The sequence below is a fragment of the Schistocerca nitens genome, chromosome 1, assembly GCF_023898315.1.
Source record: "Schistocerca nitens isolate TAMUIC-IGC-003100 chromosome 1, iqSchNite1.1, whole genome shotgun sequence".
Taxonomy (NCBI): domain Eukaryota; kingdom Metazoa; phylum Arthropoda; class Insecta; order Orthoptera; family Acrididae; genus Schistocerca; species Schistocerca nitens.
Window position 1 is genome coordinate 753931174 of NC_064614.1, and position 25558 is coordinate 753956731.

General features: G+C 40.3%; 1 protein-coding gene across 12 annotated transcripts in view; it reads left to right on the forward strand.

Moving 5' to 3' along the window:
• The window catches only part of LOC126260787 (aspartyl/asparaginyl beta-hydroxylase-like), a 231451-nt gene that overhangs the window by 94865 nt on the left and 111028 nt on the right, over positions 1–25558 (forward strand). For 8 of the 12 annotated variants that reach the window (XM_049958181.1, XM_049958127.1, XM_049958155.1 and 5 more), the window contains one exon: positions 12196–13938. The exons of 2 other annotated variants lie outside the window; for them this stretch is intronic. In XM_049958181.1, coding sequence (XP_049814138.1) covers positions 12196–13938 — 1743 coding nt within the window. The remainder of the gene's footprint in view (positions 1–12195; positions 13939–25558) is intronic. 2 more of the 12 variants (XM_049958165.1, XM_049958173.1) reach the window with 1 other exon arrangement.

The window sequence follows — 25558 nt, forward strand, 5'->3', positions numbered from 1 at the left end:
CGTTGTCTGCTCCCTGGGCCTTATTCCAACTTAGGTCTTTCAGTGGTCTGTCAAATTCTTCACACAGTATCATCTCTCTCTTTTCATCTTTATGTGTGTCCTCTTCTGTTTCCATAATATTGCCTGCAAGTACATCGCCCTTGTGTATACCATTTATATACTCCTTCCACCTTTCTGCTTTCCCTTGTTTGCTTAGGACAGGTTTTCCATCTGAGCTCTTGATATTCATACACGTGGTGCTCTTTTCTCCAAAGGTCTCTTTAATTTTACTTTCGGCAGTATCAATCTTATCACTGCTTCTACATCCTTACATTTGCCCTCTAACCATCTGGACTTCCTGTCGATCTCATTTCTGAGACGTTTGTATTCCTTTTCAGCTGCTTCATTTCCTACATTTTTATATTTTCTCCTTTCATCAATTAAATTCAGTATTTCTTCTGTTACCAAGCATTTGTACTAGCCATTGTCTTTTTACCAGGCCTTTTCCATGTATACAGCCTTCTTTCATGATTCTTAAACCAACTGTTAGCTATGATAAAGTTATGCTCTGTGCAGAATTCTACCTCGTGGTTTCCTTTCTATTCCTTATCCCAATCCATATTCACCTACTACTTTCCCTTCTCTTCTTTTTCCTACTATCGAATTCCAGTCCTCCATGACTATTAAATTTTCATCTCCTTTAAGTATCAGAATAATTTCCTTTATCAAATCATACATTTCTTCAATCTCTTTTATCTGCAGAGCTAGTTGGCGCACAAACTTTTACCACTGTGGTAGGTGTGGGCTTCATGTCTATCCTGGCTACAATAATACGTTCACTATGCTGTTCGTAGTAGCATATCCGCAGTTATGTTTTTTATTCTTTATTAAACCTACTGCTGCATTATCCTTATTTGATTTTGTATTTATAACTTAGTATTCTCTCGACCAGAAGTCTACATTAGGTGAATGCAGTATACAGTAGGGAGATGAGTGTGGGAGTAAGAGCAGTGCAACTCTACATCCTTAGCAAGGAAAGGGTATGGATGAGCTGTAGTTTGTGACAGCTCGTAAATACATTCCTGTGCAGCCATATGTGAAAATAAAGGCCCCAGTCTGACGGTCTGATCAAGGTCGTCCATATCTGAGGGCAAGTGTGGGGCAATCTCCCCCTCGCCCCCTCCAACTCTCAGGGGAAGGGAAATATATAGTGTAATCAGATTTTTTTTTCAAGAAAATGATTTAAGACGCTATTACGCAGGTCTATAACAGTGTTGGAACTGGAACTTCTTTATGGCTACTTAAAAGTTGCCATTTGCCTTCCAAAATATTAAAAATACTTCACACTGCCCATCTGCCTCCCAGTTTACCCCACTACCCCCATCCCTTGCAAATTATCACATGGTTGCTTTTGGGCCTGGTATGAGCATCAAATTGTCAGAGACTTCCTTTTTACATAATCTATGACTTTAGATGGGAAATTTGTAAAATTGTATCCATTAATTGTGCAGAGTATCTACTGCTTTTTCCAAAGATTACTGATCTACTAGCATTGTTACAATGCTTAAAAAATTTTCTGGCAAGAAAGATACTTGGTTTGTAGTATTTAGAAACTTGGTTTGTAGTAGTTAGATACTTGGTTTCTAATTTGGCTATCCTTGGATAAAAAGATCTTGGTAAACTTGCCACATCAAATTTGGGTAACATCCCAAGCTTTTGATAATTACCTCCATCATAGTATTCAGGGGTCACGTCTGACTGCCATGAAACTGGTGAGGCTCCCACTTTATACCCAAGCGAAGGTATCCAATTGGCTGGATTGTTATGTCGACATCACATAAATGGTGCATACTGAGGTGGCGCCATCAATTTGCATAGATGATGGTTTATGCAATCTGTCCAGCATTGCTAACAACTCCGTCACTCACATCATGTGGTAAGCTAAAGAAATCTTCATCTGGCTCTTTCTTTCAAGTGTGCGCATCTGTGCATTGCTAAGTTCATAACTGATGTCTCTCTTGAAGTTCTCATCTCAAGTCTAATTTCTACTGCTTCTCTAATAAGTCCTAATAGTTGGAAGCATGGGCCAGAATTCTCAAATGTTGAAACATAATCTTGTTTTTATTTAACAGGCTGTGTTCAGCCACACACAATTTTTCAGTATTCCTGTGCTTCAGGTGATGTAGATGTTCAACATAGCAAAAAGGAACAGTCTGTATAGACTGGCCTCCGTAACTTCTGCCACACATGTGAGGAATATTATAAATCCTTGACACACCCAGCCTGCAATTATTTTTAACATGTCACACCATTTCTATAATTTTCTTGGGTGAGTGAAACAACGTTCTGATTCTTCACCTGTTTAGGTCTCTACATATCTTAGTAGCTGTTGCATTGCAGAATGGAAGCCACATTGCATGTTGGTCCTCTTGGCTTTGTTGAATGGCATTGTGTTTTGATTTTCTCGACAGCGATCAAGCGATCACATATCATGGAAAAACTACACACACACACACACACACGTTCCATCTAAACGTCATAGTGAGATGATTCATCTCATAGTCGAGGTGCTCTGTGTCTGAAATAAAATCATGATTTATGATGTAGAGGGATAGATAAAAAAATCCACTCACCAAGCGGCGGCAGGGGAACACACACACACACACACACACACAAAAGGGTTTAACTTTTTCAAGGTTTCGGAAGCAGTGGCTCCTTCTGGCACAAGAGTTGAAGGGGCAGGAAGAGGAGTGAAGGAAAAGGACTGGAGATGTTTAGGAAAAGGGATACAGTTTAGAAAAGTCACCCAGAACCCTGTGTCAGGGGAGACTTACTGGATGGGATGAGGAGGAGAGATTGATTGTTGGGGACTGCGCTGGATGAGATTTGAAAACCTGAGAGCTTAAAGGTGGAAGGCAGGGTAATAGTTGGATGATTTGTTGTTCTTGCATGACCTTCCTAAAGAGGTACCCAGATGCTGAATTTGTGCTCATGTTTGGCAAAAACATCTAGTCTCGAGTCCATTCACTGTGAATGTGTTTAGAATATAGCTTGTAGTACTGATATTATGAAAAGGAAAGTTGCTACTCACCATTTAGCGGAGATGGTGAGTCAGAGATAGGCACAACAAAAAGACTATCACAGATGAGCTTTTGGCCAATAAGACCTTTGTGAAAAACACACAGACTCTCTCTCTCTCTCTCTCTCTCTCTCTCTCTCTCTCTCCACTCAACTCACACACACATGACTGCAGTCTCTGGCAACTGAAGCCACACTGTCAGAGACTGGAATTGTGTGTGTGTGTGTGTGTGTGTGTGTGTGTGATCTATTTTTGATGAAGGCCTTACTGGCCGAAAGCTCATTTGTGTCAGTCTTTTTGTTGTGCTTATCTGCGACTCTGCATCTCCATCATATGGTGAGTAGCAACTTTCCTTTCCATAATATTGTTACATTCCATCCTGGATTTTCCATTGCTTGTAGTATTGACATAGGTGTCTAGTTGTTGAAATATTGTGCTGAGTAATGGAAAGATGTGTATAGCTGAGTCCCTGAAATATGTTACATCAAACACACTAGGAAGAAATTGAGGATCTGGACAGTGGTGTATACACCTACTACTTCTGTGACATTTGGATTACGTAGTTTTTTTTTTTTTTTCTTTTAGTTTAACAAGATTCATCATCCAAAATCACCATGAAAATGTGCTCATGTCATGTCCCACAATGCAGAATTGAAATGGGGACATGATACATTCAGACAGTGTCAAGACTTGCAAAGCTGGTCTGTATGTTCATGTGGGTACAGTTATAACATTCCACAGTACCGTATTTACTCGAATCTAAGCCGCACTTTTTTCCGGTTTTTGTAATCCAAAAAACCGCCTGCGGCTTAGAATCGAGTGCAAAGGAAGCGGAAGTTCTGAAAAATGTTGGTAGGTGCCGCCACAACTAACTTCTGTCGTCGAATATATGTAGCGCTACACAGGCATGCTTTGTAGGCACAAAGATAAATACCGGCGCCAAAACCTCTGCGTCAGTAAATAAATTAAAAAAAAAAAAAAAGGTGGAAGACGAGCTTTTTTTTTTTTTCCGCCCCGAGTTTCGACCACTGCATTTTCATACATTATCCAACGAATGAATGATTCATTCATCCAACGAAGTAAATACAAATTCCGTATTGTTCATCTTCGAATGTAGCAGAATTTCAATGTGCTACGAAAATCCGACTGGCAAGACTGTTTGGGATGTTTGTCAATAGGGCCAACTCTATGTTCTGAATTTTTTCCTACCTGTGAGAAGAGATGGTTGCTAATAGGAACGTAATGAAATGTGAATCACATGCAGTATTCTCCTCACCATAAGAATAATACGAATATAAACATTTTGCCATGTATTCTTTCGTGTTTGCTGCTATCTCATTTAAATCCTGTCTGCCTAATAAACTACGAAACTAGAGTGAGACAGCAGTAAATGCGGAAGAATATACGTATCGTGTCATGTTTATATTCGTATTATTCTTATGCCTAATAGTGATACAGTCAGAAATGAAGCACGGCAACTGACTAAATTTTTAAATCTAAGATGACTAATTTCTGTGCAGAATTTGATGTACTAAAAAAGCGGCCGCAAAGATTTTCAAACGGAGAAAAATTTTCGAGTAACTCTCGTTCACCCGCAGTCTATTATTTGGTTCTTGTTGATCATTATCAAAGAAAGCAGCAGTGTAAGTAACAACAAATAGCAGTCTCTTGCCGTTGTTTCGCTAATGAGACGATTCCCCCCCCCCTCTCTCTCTCTTTCTTCTTCTTCTTCCCTTTTTTTTTTTTTTTTTTGCGCGCACAAAAGCAAACCATGCCCCGAGCTGCGACAGGCCGTAAATAATACGCACTATCAGAATGCGACAAACAATGCATGACACAGTACAGTAATGCATTTACAGCTTAGAGTGACGTAAACACCTATAACAAAGAAAACGGCACTTATCAGATCAAAGCAAAATAAGCAATCGATTCAAACCAGACGAAGAACGTGAAAAAGGAAGGGTACCCGTATAAATACGGACGGAGTGCCTCACACATAGCAATGGCTACCTGGTAAAGTTTAACTGATAAGTTTACGACTCGAACCAAACTACTGTAGCTGTATCGTCATTCATTCGACCTAAATTGTGTCTTATATTCCAATGGACCAACTTTGTTTCGATTTGGAGCTGCGGCCTAAAACTTTTCTCTGCTCTTGAATTTCGAGTCTCAAATTTCAGGTGCAGCTTACATTCGGGAAATTTCTTTTTTCCTTTATTTCGAGTCATTTTTCAGGTGTGGCTTAGATTCGAGTAAATACGGTAAACAAATAAGGCAGTGTTCCTACTGATGTGATGTGATATGATATACGATGCGACAGTTTGTTATAAAATTCGCCTGAATTCTGTGTGACACTCGTGTTATTGATGAAGCAATACAACAAGCAACATGATAGCAGGCTTTTTAAATTGCACACCAACCTGTGAATTAATGAAGTTATTTCCTGTTTACCAATTGCTGTGAAATTTTGTGTAGGCTTTCAGAATAACAATAGTTAACTTCTGTAAATTTCGGTTCTATGCTCGAAATAAATTTGGATGTGTTCAGAATTACCTGACACCAAATTCAAAGATGACGATCCACAAGTCCAGTCTGGATGTGTTGCAAGAGGCTCCGATAGTTAATGGTCGTCGTGCGTGAGATGTTGCCCGTGAAGTCGATACCAAGACAGCGGATTTTATCGCACAGTCAAAAGTGGGACGACACTTGAAGTGTCAGCCCAGTGCCAATATTCAAAGCCATCGATTAATGTACATTTATACAACTCCCTGAAGCTTCACCATAAGTGGCTAACCAATCCAAGTCTCTGCGAGCATCATTTTCGTCACAAAGAGTTAACATCAGATCATCAGCATACACAGTGCATTTAAAAGTGAAGCCACCAAGAGACAACCCCGTGAGGCGGTGTTGCAGCCCGAACAACAAAGGTTCTAATGCTAAAGTGTACAGTATTGTCGATAACGGACATCCCTGTCTCACAGAGCGGCGAATTTGTAAGTTGTTCGACAATCTACCGTTGACAAGTACTTTTGATGTTGTGCCAAATTAAAAGCAGCATCCAGACATGTTGTTATGTTTTTGTAAATACATCAAAGGATAAATTAAACACTTTGCTGCTAAACAGTTAAACAGTGTTTTTTCAGAATATGTATTGTAACTGTATTCACCTGCACAAATGTGCACTCAATAGCTGCTCCTCCATTGAAACGGCTGAAAAATGAGTGTTGAAAATAGGCTATGCCATTAATATGGTCTACACCAGATTCAAAGGTCACACGTTGTGATTACATTTTGACTGGTGTGTGAACTAAAATTTATGGCCAGTTCTTGTATCATTTACTTCAATTATAGTACAGGTAAAATGGATAGTCAGATACTATGCTCGGTTGATATTATATGATATGATAATGATTGAGTGCAGTAACCTAATACTGAAGTGACAAAAGTTCACATGTGCCAAAAATACAGGATGTTTCAAAAAGAGTGACTCCATGTTTATTGATGAAAACATACTACAAGCATGGGAAGAACTGCAAAAAACACGAGAAATCTTAAAGTTTTAGCTATGCTATGCTATTATAAAATTTTTATGTCTCCACCAGTAGCATCACGGACAACATTTAGACGACAGCTAAATTGGTCATAAACTTGACACAATGTATCTGCTTTTACAAAAGTTACGGCGACTGTTATTCTGTTGTTCACATCTTCTATGTTATGAGGTAAAGGGGTGATGAACACGCTTTCCTTCACATATCCCCACAAGAAAAAATTGCATAGGGTCATGTCTGAAGAACTTGGAGGCCAAGAATGTAGGGCAGTGTGTCTGAGTCCCATGCACCTATCCAGCATTGAGGCAGAGTGTCATTGAAAAACTGACTTTTGTTGTGCCATTTTGGTGGAACTCCATCCTGTTAGAATATGAAGTCATCAGAGTCTTCCTGAAGTTGTGAAAAAAGGCAATTCCACAGTATTTAAAGATGAATCATTCTGGTCACTGTGTTTTGCTGTGCGAGGTTGCTCTAGACTCTCACCTTTGCTCAAGCGTCCTGTATCTTCATATTGGCTATATCTGGATGTTTTAGGTGCAGGCAGTTCAGTGCCAAAATGCTGACAAAAAGGATCCTGGACGGAAATCACTGACTGACTCTTTGCAAACGGCAGCAAACAAAACGCGTTCTGTTAAGTGGATGCCATCTTACTTCTGACTGACTGCAAACTGAGAAGATGCATTGACTGACATCTAACGGCTGATTTTTCAGAAACTATATGCCATGCCCATTCAAACAACACACATTTCCTTGCTGACAGGTCCCATGTTTTGTAATTATTACCGTCCAAAATCAGGTCATTCGTTTTGAAACACCTTTTACAGTGGAACTTCGATGTTGCATTCTCAGATTTTACATTTTTCATGATTCTACACCAAAAATTTGTACCACCTGTGAAAGACCCACAAGATCAATGCTAAAAATTCCCCAATTTTATATTTCTTCCTAGTAAGTTTTACCTCGATTCTAAGTTCCTGACTTTGTCCCATTTTCTTCCTTTTGACATTTGATGTTATTGAATGAGTTATAAGTGGCACAAAAAACAGATGGTTTGCAACACGGTTGGTGGCAGAGTTACGGGAATATTTTAGGCTGTTGTGGAGAACGGAGACGTGAGAGAGGAAATGCTGATTTTTTTTTTTCCCCCCCCCAAAGGTAAGTCTTGCCGCTCCCGGGATTGGAATGACTCCTTACCCTCTCCCTTAAAACCCACATCCTTTAGTCTTTCCCTCTTTCCTGATGAGGCAACAGTTTGTTGCGAAAGCTTGAATTTTGTGTGTGTGTTTGTGTGTCTATCGACCTGCCAGCGCTTTCGTTTGGTAAGTCACATCATCTTTGTTTTTAGATATATTTTTCCCACGTGGAATGTTTCCCATATATACAAAGATGATGTGACTTAACGAACGAAAGCGCTGGCAGGTCGATAGACACACAAACATACACACAAAATTCAAGCTTTCGCAACAAACTGTTGCCTCATCAGGAAAGAGGGGAAGGAGAGGGAAAGACGAAAGGATGTGGGTTTTAAGGGAGAGGGTAAGGAGTCATTCCAAACCTGGGAGCGGAAAGACTTACCTTAGGGGGGAAAAAAGGACAGGTATACACTCGCGCACACACGCACATATCCATCCACACATATACAGACACAAGCAGACATATTTACATATATTTTTCCCACGTGGAATGTTTCCCTCTATTATATATCCCCCTTAGAAACTGCCCATGGACTGAATGGTGCCTCCATAAGACCCTTAAGAGGCATCATACAAGAAACAGTCAACCAATTTGCTCCATTTGCCATAGCTGGAAAGTGTATACTATTCAAATTATGACCCTGTGCTGTAGGCTAGTTAAAGTAATGCAATACTTCTATTGGATATACAAATGGTTGCGAGTCCAAGCGTTATCCAGATAACTTAACCCTACCCTCCAATCACCACAGAACCTGAGATATAAACCCCCCAAAAATACCATTTTTATTCATGCCATTTCGGAACACATTGGTAACATGAGCTGTTGCATATGTGCTGATACCTTCCCCTCAAAGGAGAAGTAGTGAGTCAGAATGACTCATCCAACCAGTTGACCAAAGCTTTGCCTGTCACATCAAAGACACTAGCCTCTTCCTTTACCAACTCTCCACCATTCCCCACACCCTTACCCGGCTCTATCAGCATTGCTGCCTCTTCCCTGTACACCAGTATCCTTCATGCCTATGGCCTTGCCACTTTCAAAGGCTCTCTACCAATGTCCTTCAAATTCCAAACCCACTTTCTCATTCCTCGTATACATTACATAATATATCCTGACCCAAAACTACTTTTCCTTTAAGGGAAAGTATATAAACAAATCTGGGGCACAGCCATGGGCATCCACATGCAACTTTATACGGGCCATGTAGAGAGAATCTTCTTAACCTCCCAACATTCCTTCTACATTATCTGGACGCAGGGCTAAGACACCTTATCCTCATTTCTCCACAAGTCCAACATCTTCACTCCCATCCACTTCATCTGGTCCTCTTCAACCCTACATATACCTTTCTTGATGTCAACCTCCACGTCTTTGATGGTACTACCCACACCTCTGTCCATATCAGACCCACTGACAACAAAGAGTACCGCACTTTTGGCAGCTGTCATCCCTTCCATACCTAAAAATTGCTCCCATACCACCTGACCACAAGTAAACAGCATATATGCAACTTCCTGGCAGATTAAAACTGTGTGCCAGACCGAGACTTGAACTCAGGACCTTTGCCTTTCGCGGGCAAGTGTTCTACCAATTCCGCAATATCCTTTCTTTCAGGAGTGTTAGTTCTGCAAGGTTCGCAGGAGAGCTTCTGTAAAGTTTGGAAGGTAGGAGATGAGGTACTGGCAGAAGTAAAGCTGTGAGGACGGGGCATGAGTCGTGCTTGGGTAGTTCAGTTGGTAGAGCACTTGCCCGTGAAAGGCAAAGGTCCTGAGTTCAAGTCTGACCACAAGTAAACAGCATATATGCAACTTCCTGGCAGATTAAAACTGTGTGCCAGACCGAGACTTGAACTCAGGACCTTTGCCTTTCGCGGGCAAGTGTTCTACCAATTCCGCAATATCCTTTCTTTCAGGAGTGTTAGTTCTGCAAGGTTCGCAGGAGAGCTTCTGTAAAGTTTGGAAGGTAGGAGATGAGGTACTGGCAGAAGTAAAGCTGTGAGGACGGGGCATGAGTCGTGCTTGGGTAGTTCAGTTGGTAGAGCACTTGCCCGTGAAAGGCAAAGGTCCTGAGTTCAAGTCTCGGTCCGGCACACAGTTTTAATCTGCCAAGAAGTTTCATATCAGCGCAACTACGCTGCAGAGTGAAAATCTCATTCTGGAAGCATATATACAGTGACGAGGAACCCGTTTCCCAGTGTGCTGAAGGTCTCATGAGGTACTCACAGACAGGCACCCTCCTCCTCCCATTCCCCTTACCAAATCTAGTCCACAAACAGATTTCCTGTGCCATATCCTTACACATCCCTAATCTTCTTGTAAACCCTCAAGAATTAGCTACAAAGGAGCATCCCTGCATCACCCAATTCCACTCTGAACTGGAACAACTAAACCATATCCATCGCCAGGGCATTGATTATCTAGCCGTGAGGGACATCCTACCCAAGATCCTTCCCATCCCTCCTAAATTGGTATTCTGTTCCCCACCCAACCTACACAACACCTTCACCCATACCTATACCACTTTCATTCTTAACCTTTTGCCAGAGGGATCCTATCCCTTTGGCAGGCCCAAGTGCAAGACCTGCCTGATTTACCCATCCAGCAGACTAAATCGCCTTGTCTGTCTTCAGTTGAAAAATGTTGGGGATACAATGGGGCTGAAGCAGTCAGAATCACAAGAAGACAGGTGTCCTCGTCAACAACAACAACAACAACAACAACAACAACACAGTTCTGAGCAATGTCGACAGCAGTAGGCCTTACCGTATCCCATCAGTGGCCAGGGCATCTGTGAAAGCAGCCATGTCATATACCAACCATGTTGCAATTTCTGCAAAGCATTTATGTGGGCATGACCACCAACTAGCTGTTCACCAGAATGAATGGCCATAGCTAAATTGTGCCCAAGAACCAAGTTGACCACCAGTGACACAACATGCATCTGAGCACAACATGCTCAATTTTTTATGGCTGCTTCACAACCTGGGCTACGAGGATGCTCCATTCCACTACCAGCTTTTCTCAACTATGCAGATGGGATGAATCTTTGCAGTACAGCCTTCGCTCTCATAACTATCTCGACCTGGTTCTCTCCTCCCCTCGTATGATGATGATGATGATGATGATGATGATGATGTCCCATACTGCGAAGAGCATAGGGGACGATGCGGGAAACCCGCACCGCTGACTAGGCAAAGTCCTAGTGGAGGTTGTTTGCCATTGCCTTCCTCCGACCAGGGTGGTGGTGGTTGTGGTGGTGGTGGTGGTGAAGACGACAAAACACCCTGTCATCCCGAGGCAGGGAAAAATTTCTGACCCTGCCAGGAACCGAACCCGGGACCCAGTGCGTGGGAAGTGAGGACACTATGGCAAGACCACGAGCTGCAGACGCTCATATCATACGAGACTGTTTCATGGAGCTATTGGCTCTCCCTGTTGTGTTGGGAGGTACGACAGAGATACTTGTCGGTGTTGTATTACTGTTGTCCCAGTATGACCTAGTTAGGATACTTCAACTATGTTTTTATCCGCATCTCCAGTGCAGGTTCCTTCTGTGTCATATTATGAGTCAGTTGCATATCGTATAGTATGATCTCACTGGGAAAAAAAAAAACTGAGCATTTGCATGTGTGGCTTGTATGTAATAACAAAGAATCTTGTACTTGCCAAATTCTGAGCCGGAAAATATATTAGCAGTAGGTTTTCCGTTGCTTTGTTGTGGTAGGTGTCAGTTTGCTGTTGATTAAAATGAAGTTTTCATTGTGTAATAAAAATAAGTTACAGAAGACGACGTCATCCTGACCTTGACTTTTATTGGGTAAGGTTCCAACCATTCTGAGTACACCTTCTATAATAGTGCGTCTCTAAAACACGAGGTTTGTTTGTTATATTGTCATAAGTGAATCAACTTGTGTAGTTTGCTCAACTTCATATAACATGTGACATAAAAGTTTAAAAATATGTTTACTAACAGTTGTTTGCCCCTTTATTCACTGTTCCAGCATATAACAAAGTATAAAATTAGATGAATGTGGGTTGCTGACAGTAATCCTAAGTACTGTCAGTTATTAAATTAACTAATTTTTGTTGTTTTTGTGTGCTTGTTTTTGAGACAGATCTGAGTGCGTCCTTGCATGCTGCTGTTAGTTTTACTATATTTTTGAATGTTTAATGCCAGAATTGTTTTATATCACTTATTAATTCATTGACATTGCTTGTATGGAACCTAATAATATTGAAACTTAATATTTTCTTGTAATACTTTCGCATGTTTATTTAATTTAGTGTATCTTATTGTATTGGTATTGTCATTGTGTGGCATTAAGAGATAATTTAACTTGAATGTTTTGTTTTTGAAGCTTTATTAAAAAAACTGCACATTTCCTTTGATCAGGTGTCAGAGACAACCAAACCTGTGGAAGGCACAAGCACATTTACAGTTGGACAAAAGCCCCATGAACAACAGAAAAGCCAGGACCAGGGTCAAGCAAAATTGAAGGCTCATCAGGCAGCTGTGAAGCAGAAAGGGGCGAAGGAAAAACCAATTGCAGCAAAACATGAGAAACGTGAGGCACTACATTCTCAGGAACAGCCTGCATTGAAGAGTAAAGGTCACACCCATTCCACTGAACAGTCTGCAGTGAAGAACAATGGCTTTCCATCAGGACCTGGTGAAACTGGTCAGGGCCAGAAAGCTGAAGATGTCACTACATCCAAAGTCTCACCATCAAAAAAGCAAAAAGTTAGTGTAGGGGCCACTAAGGATGGCCCTTCTGAAGCTACCCTACCAAAGAAGCAGAAAGATGATGCAGGCCCAACCTTAAAACATGAACCTTTGCCCACAAAGCCTTCCAAACCTACTGTTTCAGGAGGGAAGAATTTCAAAGATAAAGATGTACTGTCTGATGGAGTACATTCTCCCCCCAAGGCATCTCGGATTGGTGACAAAATAGAGCATTCTTCAAAACTTGAGAAATCTGGCACAGTGCATAAAGTTACTGAACAATCATCTCCAACAAAACTAGATTCAAATGACAGAGTTTCTGTTTCAAAGTCTCCTCATGTTGACAAGTCAACTGAAGAAGGAAAAAAGCCACTGGAAAGTAAAGACAACCAGCGCTCAAAATCAGTGCATAGTGCATCAGCTTTTGGTGTCAAAAACAGCAAGTTTGATGCAAAAGATGCCCAAACTATTACTGATGACTCTGTGAAACTACCTGATTTGAAAACAGATGCACATGGTAAATTAGCAGCTGCAGGAAAGTCAGAATCTTTTGGTAAAGCTAAAGCAGCTAGTAATAGTAAAGAAAAAGAAAGTGTAGGAGTTGAGTCAACTATAAAGGAAAGTGGCAGTTTGAATGCCCAGATCAAGCAAGTGAAAGTTAGCCATAGCGAAAAGAAATTGATGGAGAAGAGAATGGAAAATTTGCATGAAAATGGCCATCCTTCCAATCGAGAAAAGGAAAATGAGCAATTTACATCAAAATTAGATCACCATACTGAAACAGCAAATCATGTTGTTGCTAAAGATTCTAATGCAGCTCAAGTGCATGAGGATTCTAGGGAGTCAAATGTGAATGTGGAGAAGCAGAAAGCTAGTTCCTCAGCCACTGGGAAAACATCTAGAGATGGGAATAGTGAAGTACCTGTGACAGTTTCCACTGTGAAAGCTAAGAAAGCAAGTGCTGACTATACAAAAAACAGGACACCCGAAAAGAATGGTGACGTAAATGCTGCAAGGAAAAGAAGCGGCAACGATTATACACCACCTGAGAGCAACGCATACCCTTCTAAACCCACAGACACAAAAGTGTCAGCAGCAGTGCCAGAGTCAACATTAAAGCACTCGGTAAGAGATGAAGGTGATAGTTCCAAGAATCAGGAATTTAAACCCAATGTTCAAAGTGCTTCTAGTCGCAAAACCATTAGAGACAAGGAAGTAAGATCCACCTCAACAAGTGAGAATCGACCAGATTATATAGAAAATAGCAGTAATAAACCGGTGAATTCAAACACTAAACAGCCTTCACATGGTCAGAAAGTTGCTCCAAAGCAAATAGAAAATGAAGTTACACAGCCAGAAAGTGAAAGGGCTTCAAAGAAAGAAGCGGTTCCATCTCAGCGTGATTCAGATATGGTAAAGTAATAGTGTGTGCAACAAACACACACACACACACACACACACACACACACACACACACACACACACAGATACTTTTGTAACTATTATATTGTATTTGGTGATACATTGGAAGGCTGTGAAGTATTTCTACTTTTTTATATGGAAAAATGGTTGTGGATCTCTGAACGTGTTATTTTTTATATACATGTATTGAGACTGGTCTCATTTGAGACTTAACATGTTTAGTGTGTAACAAGTTGTGCAATAAATTTTGAACTTACTCCTAACATGCCCATAATAATGTTGTTAACTTTCTAACCAGAGGCAAAAAAAATTACATTTGATTTGCTGACCTTGATCATTTCATTGCAGTATGCTAGGCAGAAAAATTTCTCCACCAATGCATGTGCATGAATATCGTATTTTGATACACTTTGCATCAGAAAAATTAAATTTTGTTACTATGCTTTCCCCCATTTTGATTAGTGGGTAAGAGATTAACAGAAAGTTGTTTGTGTTATTAAATTGATCATTTTTGTGCTTTTATCTTGCAATAAAATTTTAATTGATTGGCCTAAGAGACACGAAGTTTCAGACAGAGGTGAAAAAGTTGTTTCGGATCTCTTCTATATTAACTGTGATTATGCGTTCTCATACAACTAACAGTTGCCTGTATAGTACAATGCATTACAAGCACTGCACTTCTGAACAATTGCAGAACTGTGTAATTTTTCTCACCATCTTTGTTAGAATTAGAGGTGGGCCAGTTTCTAGAGATAAATTTATCCTCCTTCCCATCTCCTCTCCTCCTCCTTTCTTTTAAATCTATACATCTAACTATTCTGCAACCAGTATATGGTGCGTGGCAGAGGGTGCCATACCACTGCTTGTCATTCTCTTCCCTGTTCCTCTCTTAAATTGTTAAAGGGGAAAAACAGCTGTCTACATTTTGCCATACAAGCTCTGATTTCTCTTCTCTTTGCAGCATCATGCTGCAGTATGTAGCAAATGCTAGTTCTTTAAAATTTTTCAATATGCTTTGCGAAAAGAACATTTTCTTCTCTTCAGGGATTCATATTCATTTCCGTAATAGTCCCATGTTCATCAAATCTGATGGTAACAAATTTAGCAGCACACCTCTGAATTACTTCAATGTCTTCATTTTGTGTTACCTTTATGGAGATCACAAACAGTTAAGCAGTACTTAAGAGTAGGTTGCACAAGTGTTGTGTATGTGGTCTGCTTTATAGATAAGCCACACTTCCCTAGAATTCTCCCAATAAACAAACGTCAACTACCTGCCTTCCCTACAATCACTCTTAACATTCTCGTTCTAATTTTTACTGCTTTGCAATGTCAAGCCTAGACATTTAATCAATGTGACACTGAGCGGCTCACCACTATTACTGTGTTAGTATTTTACAGGATTGTTTTATCTATTTGTAAGCATTAACAGCCAAGCAAGTTGCGCACATGCAGAACACAAGCAATTGGACTGTCTGATGAGTTGCCTACAATACCTGCGCTTGCCCATGAGTGAACTGAAATGCACATCAGGGTGCCTGTGTGTGATGGAACGGCTTGGTCTGTAGCTCTTTTTTTTTAAAAAAAGTACTGTCACGCAGAATGGCCGCCTAGTGTAGTGGTTAAAATACATTCCTGACATGCAAAAGGTTGTATGTTCAAATTCCGTTAGGTGCTTCCAATTTTTTTATTTCTAATCTTTTGTAGTGTCATTTTCTTCATTGTAGTGACAGTGCTTTTTATCATTCTTTTTTCATTTTTAATGTTTGTCCATATGATTTTAAGTATTTTTATGTATTAACTTCTTCACTTTTATGATTTAACTTCTTCACTTTTATGATTTAACTTCTTCACTTTTATGATTTAACTTCTTCACTTTTATGATTTAACTTCTTCACTTTTATGATTTAACTTTTTCATCCATTTTATAGCATTCATTATTTGTTTCTCATTTTCCCTCAATTTCATTTTATTTGTAACTCTTTTCTTTCATTAAAGTCTTCATCTGCATTATTTTGGCCATAGTGCACCAAAAGTTTGTTTTAAATGTTACACTAACAATTACCATCCAAAAAAAATTACATCTTGCAATGGAAAATACATTTTTGACATCATTCCAGAGCCAATGTAAACAGATTATTTCATATTTTGTTTTTTAATCAAACAATTGAAAATTGATGAAAGGATAGATTGCTGTTCGCCATATACACTCCTGGAAATGGAAAAAAGAACACATTGACACCGGTGTGTCAGACCCACCATACTTGCTCCGGACACTGCGAGAGGGCTGTACAAGCAATGATCACACGCACGGCACAGCGGACACACCAGGACCCGCGGTGTTGGCCGTCGAATGGCGCTAGCTGCGCAGCATTTGTGCACCGCCGCCGTCAGTGTCAGCCAGTTTGCCGTGGCATACGGAGCTCCATCGCAGTCTTTAACACTGGTAGCATGCCGCGACAGCGTGGACGTGAACCGTATGTGCAGTTCACGGACTTTGAGCGAGGGCGTATAGTGGGCATGCGGGAGGCCGGGTGGACGTACCGCCGAATTGCTCAACACGTGGGGAGTGAGGTCTCCACAGTACATCGATGTTATCGCCAGTGGTCGGCGGAAGGTGCACGTGCCCGTCGACCTGGGACCGGACCGCAGCGACGCACGGATGCACGCCAAGACCGTAGGATCCTACGCAGTGCCGTAGGGGACCGCACCGCCACTTCCCAGCAAATTAGGGACACTGTTGCTCCTGGGGTATCGGCGAGGACCATTCGCAACCGTCTCCATGAAACTGGGCTACGGTCCCGCACACCGTTAGGCCGTCTTCCGCTCACGCCCCAACATCGTGCAGCCCGCCTCCAGTGGTGTCGCGACAGGCGTGAATGGAGGGACGAATGGAGACGTGTCGTCTTCAGCGATGAGAGTCGCTTCTGCCTTGGTACCAATGATGGTCGTATGCGTGTTTGGCGCCGTGCAGGTGAGCGCCACAATCAGGACTGCATACGACCGAGGCACACAGGGCCAACACCTGGCATCATGGTGTGGGGAGCGATCTCCTACACTGGCCGTACACCACTGGTGATCGTCGAGGGGACACTGAATAGTGCACGGTACATCCAAACCGTCATCGAACCCATCGTTCTACCATTCCTAGACCGGCAAGGGAACTTGCTGTTCTAACAGGACAATGCACGTCCGCATGTATCCCGTGCCACCCAACGTGCTCTAGAAGGTGTAAGTCAACTACCCTGGCCAGCAAGATCTCCGGATATGTCCCCCATTGAGCATGTTTGGGACTGGATGAAGCGTCGTCTCACGCGGTCTGCACGTCCAGCATGAACGCTGGTCCAACTGAGGTGCCAGGTGGAAATGGCATGGCAAGCCGTTCCACAGGACTACATCCAGCATCTCTACGATCGTCTCCATGGGAGAATAGCAGCCTGCATTGCTGCGAAAGGTGGATATACATTGTACTAGTGCCGACATTGTGCATGCTCTGTTGCCTGTGTCTATGTGCCTGTGGTTCTGTCAGTGTGATCATGTGATGTATCTGACCCCAGGAATGTGTCAATAAAGTTTCCCCTTCCTGGGACAATGAATTCACGGTGTTCTTATTTCAATTTCAAGGAGTGTAGAATAGGTGTTGAATCACATCAGTCACAACAAAAAGGCTCGAGTTGTGCTTGCATGTGTGTGTGTGTGTGTGTGTGTGTGTGCGTGCGCGTGTGCGTGTGCGCGTGCGCGTGCGCGTGCGCGTGCGCGTGCGCGTGCGCGTGCGCGTGCGCGTGCGCGTGCGCGTGCGCGTTTCCTGCATTAGAGGACCTTTTGGCCTAAAGCTCACATGTCCGGCAGTAGTTTTGTGCATGTCTGCTACTCAACCTCCCCCCCCCCCTTTTTTTTAACAGATAGAGAGAATGTCTAATGTTTAAATATTATCACAGGTAAATGAAAATTATTAAAATCGTGTCCACAAAGATTCCAAATGAAGACAGAGTTATAGGAAAAAATAGAAAGCAAATAAATTATGATGATGAAAATGATGCAGAAAAGTATTAGAAACAATAACAGTAATAATTAAAAAAAGCTACATCCAAACCAATTAATGGAATAAAAATAATGGTCAAAATCATTTCAATAGAAATTTAAAAATTAAAAAAATTCAGAGTGCCTGATAAGATTCAAACCCACAACCCTCTGCATGTGAGGAATATATCTTAACCACTATGCTATGCCACCACCCTGCATCACATTAATATTTTTAAAGTTTTAGAGAAGCATGCAATTTTTAATTCTTCACAAATGAGGTCCCATTCTGATGAACGGTTGCAGGGTGTGATCCTTGAACTTATATAGCACATCTCAATGGATGTGACCAGTTTCCATCCAGCCTCTCCCATCCTCCTGAGTTTTTTCTTTTTAATCAAGTGCTAACAAAAGGCTAGATCTTCATACAGTTGTTTGCACATGAGCCTGAACCGGCATTTGTGAGATAAAAACCATGAGCTTTCTTCCCCAACCAGTACCCCTGGGATTTAAGTTGCTTTTGCGTGGTTTACATCCAGTATTGCTGATGCTGTAGATCATAATCTTTTACACCCTAAGAGTCAGACAACTAGCTTACATTCGTTTTGTAAGTTAGTACTTACTTACTAACTTGAATTTACTCTATTCTCTAAGTTCTTGCAATTTTGTCAATAATTTGCTACCACAGTTCGCCTCTCTAGTCATATTTCTATATTTTTTAGAGTAAGTGATCACTTAACTTCAGCTGGTATGTTGAGCAGTACCAACAGTATTAAAGTTAATGTGAGTATTGTGGAGTGAGAAAAGTTTTATGTAATCAGTGAATTGCAACACAGATAAATTTAGGCACCCCCTCTCCCCCCATATGTCCCCCATCCTCACAACAAATAGGTCCCCATCAATTGGATTGAGTGCCCTACCTCTTTTTTCCACTTATTCCTCTTTCCTCCCTTAGTAAACAGCTATCAGCAGTGCTTGGAATATCAACTCCTGAAGGTAAGTAATGACTATTTGTGCTATTTCCTTGTAACGGTAGATTTTTAAAGTCAAATTTCCTTTGGAATTCAGAAGTAAAGAGGGAATCAGAGGAGGATATTCCATATTGCCAAAATAATTCTCAGCCGCCGACAAAGAAGTTCACATGCCCCTTATTAACTGTGGAAACCAAAGGGGAAAATGTGTGTTAAGAGAATGTACCTGAATAATCCGCTTTGTGGAATACATTGTACTATCTACCTCAAGTTTAGATGTTTCCTTAATGGGTAGAACAGCTGAATTCCTCAAATTTGAAAATCTAATGGGAAATAAATTAGAATAAGACAAAAATAACTTATAGCAGATCCAGTGAAAAGACAATAGTGCAAATTAACATTTAAGTCGTAGAACCAGTTGACATTTTTTTATGTAAGCCTCTGAATGTGATTACTAGAAGAATGTGTTTACAGAAGAAGAACAGTGGCCCGGAGTATTTCTCGTAAACTAAATATTTTCAAAACTAAGCTTCCAGTGTGTTGGAAACAGTGTTGTGTATTACCTGCTTTGACTTAACACAGCGCGGTAGTGATAGATGGACTTAGTGTTAGAACCATTAAAAAATTAGTCTCTCTGGTGAGTTGCATGATGGACTTTACTAGGACAGACAGACAAAAAAATAGATTAGATAATGAACTGGAGTGGAAGACGTAGTTAAGAGTGTAATGAAAATGAAATGGAAATGGATGTTGTATGAAGTTTTATTTTTGTTGCAGCTTTATAGTATTGACTCTGACACTAACGCTACTTAATAACTTCATTACATAATCTCTGGATGCAGTTGACTGAAATAAACACAGTCTTCTTAAGGCAGGGTTGTCATAGACTTTAATAATGTCTAAGAAGCCAAATCAAAACCAATGAGAGACAAAACCCAGTGTAAAGTTAATTATTGTTACAGAGAATTCTAACATGTACAAAGTCCACTTGTGTTACCTGTTTGCCACAAAGGGAACAGCACATCATCTAATGGTCCCACAGGGTCAAGTTTCTTTAGTACTATTCGTTAGAGGCAATGCCCATAAAAAGGCGGAACTGCACAAAAATTGCCAGTAATGCCATCTGAATGGTTCCAGTGCCATCCTGGTTGGAAAATACTTCTAGATGCCTTTCGTTTTTAATGGGGGACGTCCGTCCCCACTTCTAAGTTGGAGAAGCATAAGTCTTCTTCGACTTCTTTCGCTAGGAAGGGGTTCCTTCGGTCACTCCCTTCCCAGGTTTCTGCTAGTGAGAAAAATGACACCCGCCAGTGGCTGAAGAGCCCAAAAGCAGCTGGTCATAGGGCTTCACGCTCATCCTCAGTCCCAGAGACTGAGCCAGTGAAGTCCTCCCAGCCAGGGAAACCCAAGGAGCAGGGAGATAAATCCAGAAAGAAAACCCCTAAGATACAATGAAATTGTGGTGGCACCCACACCACCGCTACCTACAACCTCTGCATCTGAGGATGGGGTGGAGATTTTGGCGTCCGCTGAGCACCTGTATCTCGCCAGACCTTCAGACACAATGGATATAGACTGCTCAGGCAATAAGTCAGTGGCAGCAGGTGACTCTTATGAGGTGTAAACTACCTCATTGAATGTTCCATGCCTTCCCAGTCTTACGATGATGTCATCCTCCAGTGGAATTGCGGCGGTTTCTTCCACTGCCTGGCTGAGCTACGGCAACTGTTAAGCTTTACACCTGCTATCTGCATTACCCTCCAGGAAACCTGGTTCCCGGCAATGTGGACCCCTGCCCTCCGTGGCTATAAGGAATATTAAAGGAACCGTAGCGACTATAATAGACTGTCAGGTAGAGTTTGCGTTTATGTCCTAAACTCAGTCTGTAGTGACACTGTGCTCCTTCACACTGCTGATGGTGTGACAGTTTCAGTAGTAGTTTAACTGACAACTCAGATACGGATGCCTGTATGGTATTACTGGTATTGCTTCATCCCCAGAATGGTATGTATTATACTCTTCAAGCATATTGTGGAATTTGGAATCTCTACTTTCAGCTCATTGCTACTCTTTCCACCACCTCCACCTGTTTTCTGTTTCACGATGGAGGACTTGCTTAGTGTGTTTGGTTTATACTGGCTGTGTCATTGGTGATTTATTAAACCCAAATCTTCTGTCCTTTGCCTGGATACAAGCACAGTTCAATACATGCATGAAATGGAGACATAAACATTGAAGCCAGTTTGAGAATATTTTTCCCGACAACCGACTTATCATTTGGTGCTTCACCCCCACCCCCTTTCCCTTTTCCCCTCATACACTTTCACACATGTCAATTTCCTACAGTAATTGTGTGGTACACACTGTATACAAATCTTGCAGTTAGACACCCCAAGCAGTTGCCTGTTTGGTGTGTAAAATGGTGGCTTATGTCTCTTGGTCCATTAAACACTCTGATAATTATGTGGGGCAGAAAAGTTCCTTGCAGTTGCATTTTTGCATAAAATATTATTGGTGTTCTTGACACACCAGATTAGGATAAAATTTGTTTTAACGGCTACAGTTACCATTGCAGACACTGACACAAGCTGTGGCAGCATGACAACAGTCAGTTGTTCGTAAGAAAGACTGTCTAGGTTATCATTGAAAGATCGTTTGAATTTCTATTCTAGTTTTACATGGCAGGAATACTGAAAATATTTGATATAATAATGACATGTTCAAAAATGCAAAGGAAATGGAGAGGAGTTTCCATGGACGGGGGACAGTGAAAAATATTTCAGATGTCCTCACTTTTTCCAGTTTGGGAAAAGACGTGGATGGCATGTAGAAAGTAACACTTGCTACGTTTATTATATTACTAAGCTAAGTGAAAATAATAAATGGAATTGAAATATCACAAAATGTATTTAAAGATCGTGTTAATTGAGGTATGCAGAAATATATGTGAGAAGTTAGTTTGTGCTGCAAAATACCAGAAAAATTTTGTTAATTGTGGTGTATATGAATTCCACCTTAGTCAACTCGAGCCGAACTATAACAGCTACTCTGTTTCCTGCTGTATTTAGAAGCAGTTCAAAAACTATTGAGGTAGGTAAACATAAAATTGTGTGTGTGTGTGTGTGTGTGTGTGTGTGTGTGTGTGTGTGTGTGTGTAGCAAGCAATGAAATGTTTAAAACAAAAACCTATGTGAAGAGGAGGCAGTTAGTAGGAGGAGCAGAGAAAGCAGTTGTGTTATGGATAGAAATAATTTCCCGTATTTTCAACCAAAGTTAAATGAAGATTGGGAAAAAAAAAATCAATTATAACCAATATCGAACTAATGTTGTAGATCTGACCAAGTAATTTGTGTTACATTGGCCATAGTTTGATGATCTAAATTGAATACAGAAGTGTGTGACCCTGTATGTATTAAGACGGGCACAGAACTAAGTATACAGAAGCTGATTAGTACATGTATGTATTTGTTGACATAGTGCCAGAGTACATCTTGTAGTTAGGTGAATACAATTGAGTGCAATGTCTGTTGTTACTTGCTTAGAGGAGAAACATGATTTCTAAGGAATTTTGACTCTTTTCTACATTCCAGAAATGTAATTATTTTTATTGAGAGTATTTACACAACTGTAAATGGTGTAGTCCTCATAGGGACATTGATTTGTGTTCTGGGCTGGTTATTAGGTGGTTTGTCTGTAGTTATCATGAAAACTATTGTTCTTCCACAAGACAAAGAAGTATCTGTCTCCAGTGTTTACCTTATTTTTGTTGACACCCATAAGAAAATGCAGAGACGTGAACAAAGTTTCTGCTTGATGTAAATCAGTGGCAGCTAACTTAAATGTGGGTAAATGCAATATAATGTCCCTAACAAATAGGAATAATGTGATAGTGTTTGATTACAATTTTACTGATGTAGATTTGGAAAATGTCACATATTTTAAATATATCATGAAATGATTTTAAAATGTCAAATATTTATTAGTGAAGGGAAATGGAAAACAAAAATTAGAAGCATTCTGGCAAAGTGCATTGCTAACATAACAGACAGCATGCTAGTACATCTGGTTCTAGAACATTTCTTTAATGTTTGTGGAGCCTTTACCAAGTAAGTATGGCAGCAGACATCAAACTTATTCAGAATTGCACTGCTTAAATCTTTAATTTAGTTGTATAACTCATGTGGAAGTGTAACAGGTTTCTCAGTGAACTGAAATGGAAATATCTGGAAGAAATGAAAATTTAACTATTTATTATTTTGTCTGCTACCATCATCTTGTAAATTGTGTAGGGATCATGAGAATAAGATATGAGAGATTAGAGTACATGCAGAAGTGTAAAGACTGACTTTTCCCTCTCGCTCATTGCAAGAATGGAGTTCGATAGCATACCCATTCCAAGACACTGTGCAGTGTGTGCCAAGTTTGTATGCAGATGTAAGTGTAGTACGATTCTGATCAGTTTACTTGTGATGGTACACTAAAACCCAGTGAAATAAGTCAAAATTTAATTGTTACTGATGACTCAGTTTTGCATCTTGGAAGTAATAGTCTATGAAGAAAGAGGATTTATCTGAAAAGCAACTGTAAAAATGGATTACTGTGAACTACAAATTGAAACATTGCTCAGTCAGCATCAACAACAGTAGAGATCCAAAACCATTCTTTGTTCTTTCTGGACATGTACAAAAATTGTGCAAACAGTTGACCTCATTTATGGAGTATCAGCAAAGCTGTTACGATCAGTCATTTCAGAATACATAATAGTGCTGTAGCTTGGGGCCAGGTAGTGTGATGAAATGGGATGCTTTGTTTTTTCAATAACTCTCTTCACATAGCAATCATAAAAAACTGTGAATGTGAGCTTAGTAGGTACATGCACCTTCCTAGACTTCCAAAAAGGCATTAGATGCAGTACCATTCTATTTTGTCAAGTAAGATGCAGTGGCACCCAGTATAATCCTAAATTTGTAAATGACTTGAAAAATCCATACCTATTTATAGTGAGTGCTTACCATAAACCTATGTAATATTGAGTGCATCCCAAGAAGGCATTATACAACTGCTTATTTTCTCAACCTGTATGTGTGACTTAAGTGTTATAAGATACAAAATAATGTTAAACAGGAGAAACAAATCCCATAGTCTCCAATTATGATATGGGCAAATCTCTTACTTGTCAAAACAGTCAGGCATATGGGGTTATCTTATAAATTGAAATGAGCCTTTGGAATCGGATATAGCAAATATGGATTGGGAGATTTAGATCTTTTCTGAGGATTATGGTGAACTCCAACACATCTGCGAAGATGATCAGGTAGAAGACTCATCAGTGTTAAAACTGATTTAGTCATTACAAAAGTACAGTGGAAGTGCTCAGGGGTCTTAGATGAGAGTATCTTTAAATTTGCTGTAACAATAAGCTGTTCTGTAAATTTAGAGAATCAATATTCATGCAAAGTACGAATAACTTTTAATATTGCATTTTGCGTTAGGGACATTAGAGTGCTATAAGAGGCACTAAGCACTTAGAGATGTCCAAGTAGCTATGTTTAACTTTCTATGTTAACACAACATGGGTATGTAGTCATGATATGAAGTACGCTCTGCTGTGTACAAAGGCTTTTGTACTAGATGTAGATAAATAGTTTTAATATCAGTTACACCCACAGTCCACCATTTTGATTCAGCACCAAGTAGTGATGAGAAGTGATAGTGGAGTTATTGCGATGCCCAGGAAATTCTGAATGCTTTCCTCAAAAAAGATACCTACATACTATAGAGAAAGTAAGATCTCTTTTTACATAACAGTTATGCAGCACAAAGACAGCTGGCCCATTGCTCAGTGTCAATGAGATCTTGCCTTCTATTAGTAGTGAGTGATATATGTACAAGCTTTTAGGTCTGCAGCGCAATAAAGTGCATAAGAAAAAAATTGTATAATTTAGTTCGAGACGGATCATGCGAATGGTGTAAATAGGTAAGTTCTGAGAGGATTATAGGCTGCCTGCGTTTCAATGTCGTCATTCACCGAGGCAAAAATCTGACATTTAGTTCTTGTTTACCACCTTACATTTATCTGATGCAAGAGAAGTCTGGAATGGCGCACACTCTTATCTTGTGAGAACATGAAAATATGTGGAAGAAATGACACTGATTAGGTATCTAGCAGAAATGCTTTCACCAGGCTAGGAGACGTGTCAATTATTTTTATTGAGTTCAGTATTTTTAGCCTATATTGATGACTACCTAAAGGAAATTTTGGGCCTTGGGGTTTCGGAAAATAAACTGTAATGTTGAAAGAAGTGAAATTTATAGAACAAATTTCAGTTGCTTTGAAGTCATATTGGTTTTATTCGGGTCTGCATTTGTACTGTAAATTGTGTGTTTGTCTTCATCGACTAAATGTCTATAAATAAGTTTTAGGATGAAAGAAACACAAAACGTAGAATGACTCAAAGAAAGGGTAATATACAACTTCATTTATTAAAACCTTTAAATTAAGTTTGTTTCTGAGGATCATTTAAATTGGGGTTGATTGTACGTTATTTCTGTTTCTAAATAAGCAGTTCTTCAGGTTAAATCTGAAGTCTAAACAGGAAATGTGATTTATTCTAGTAATG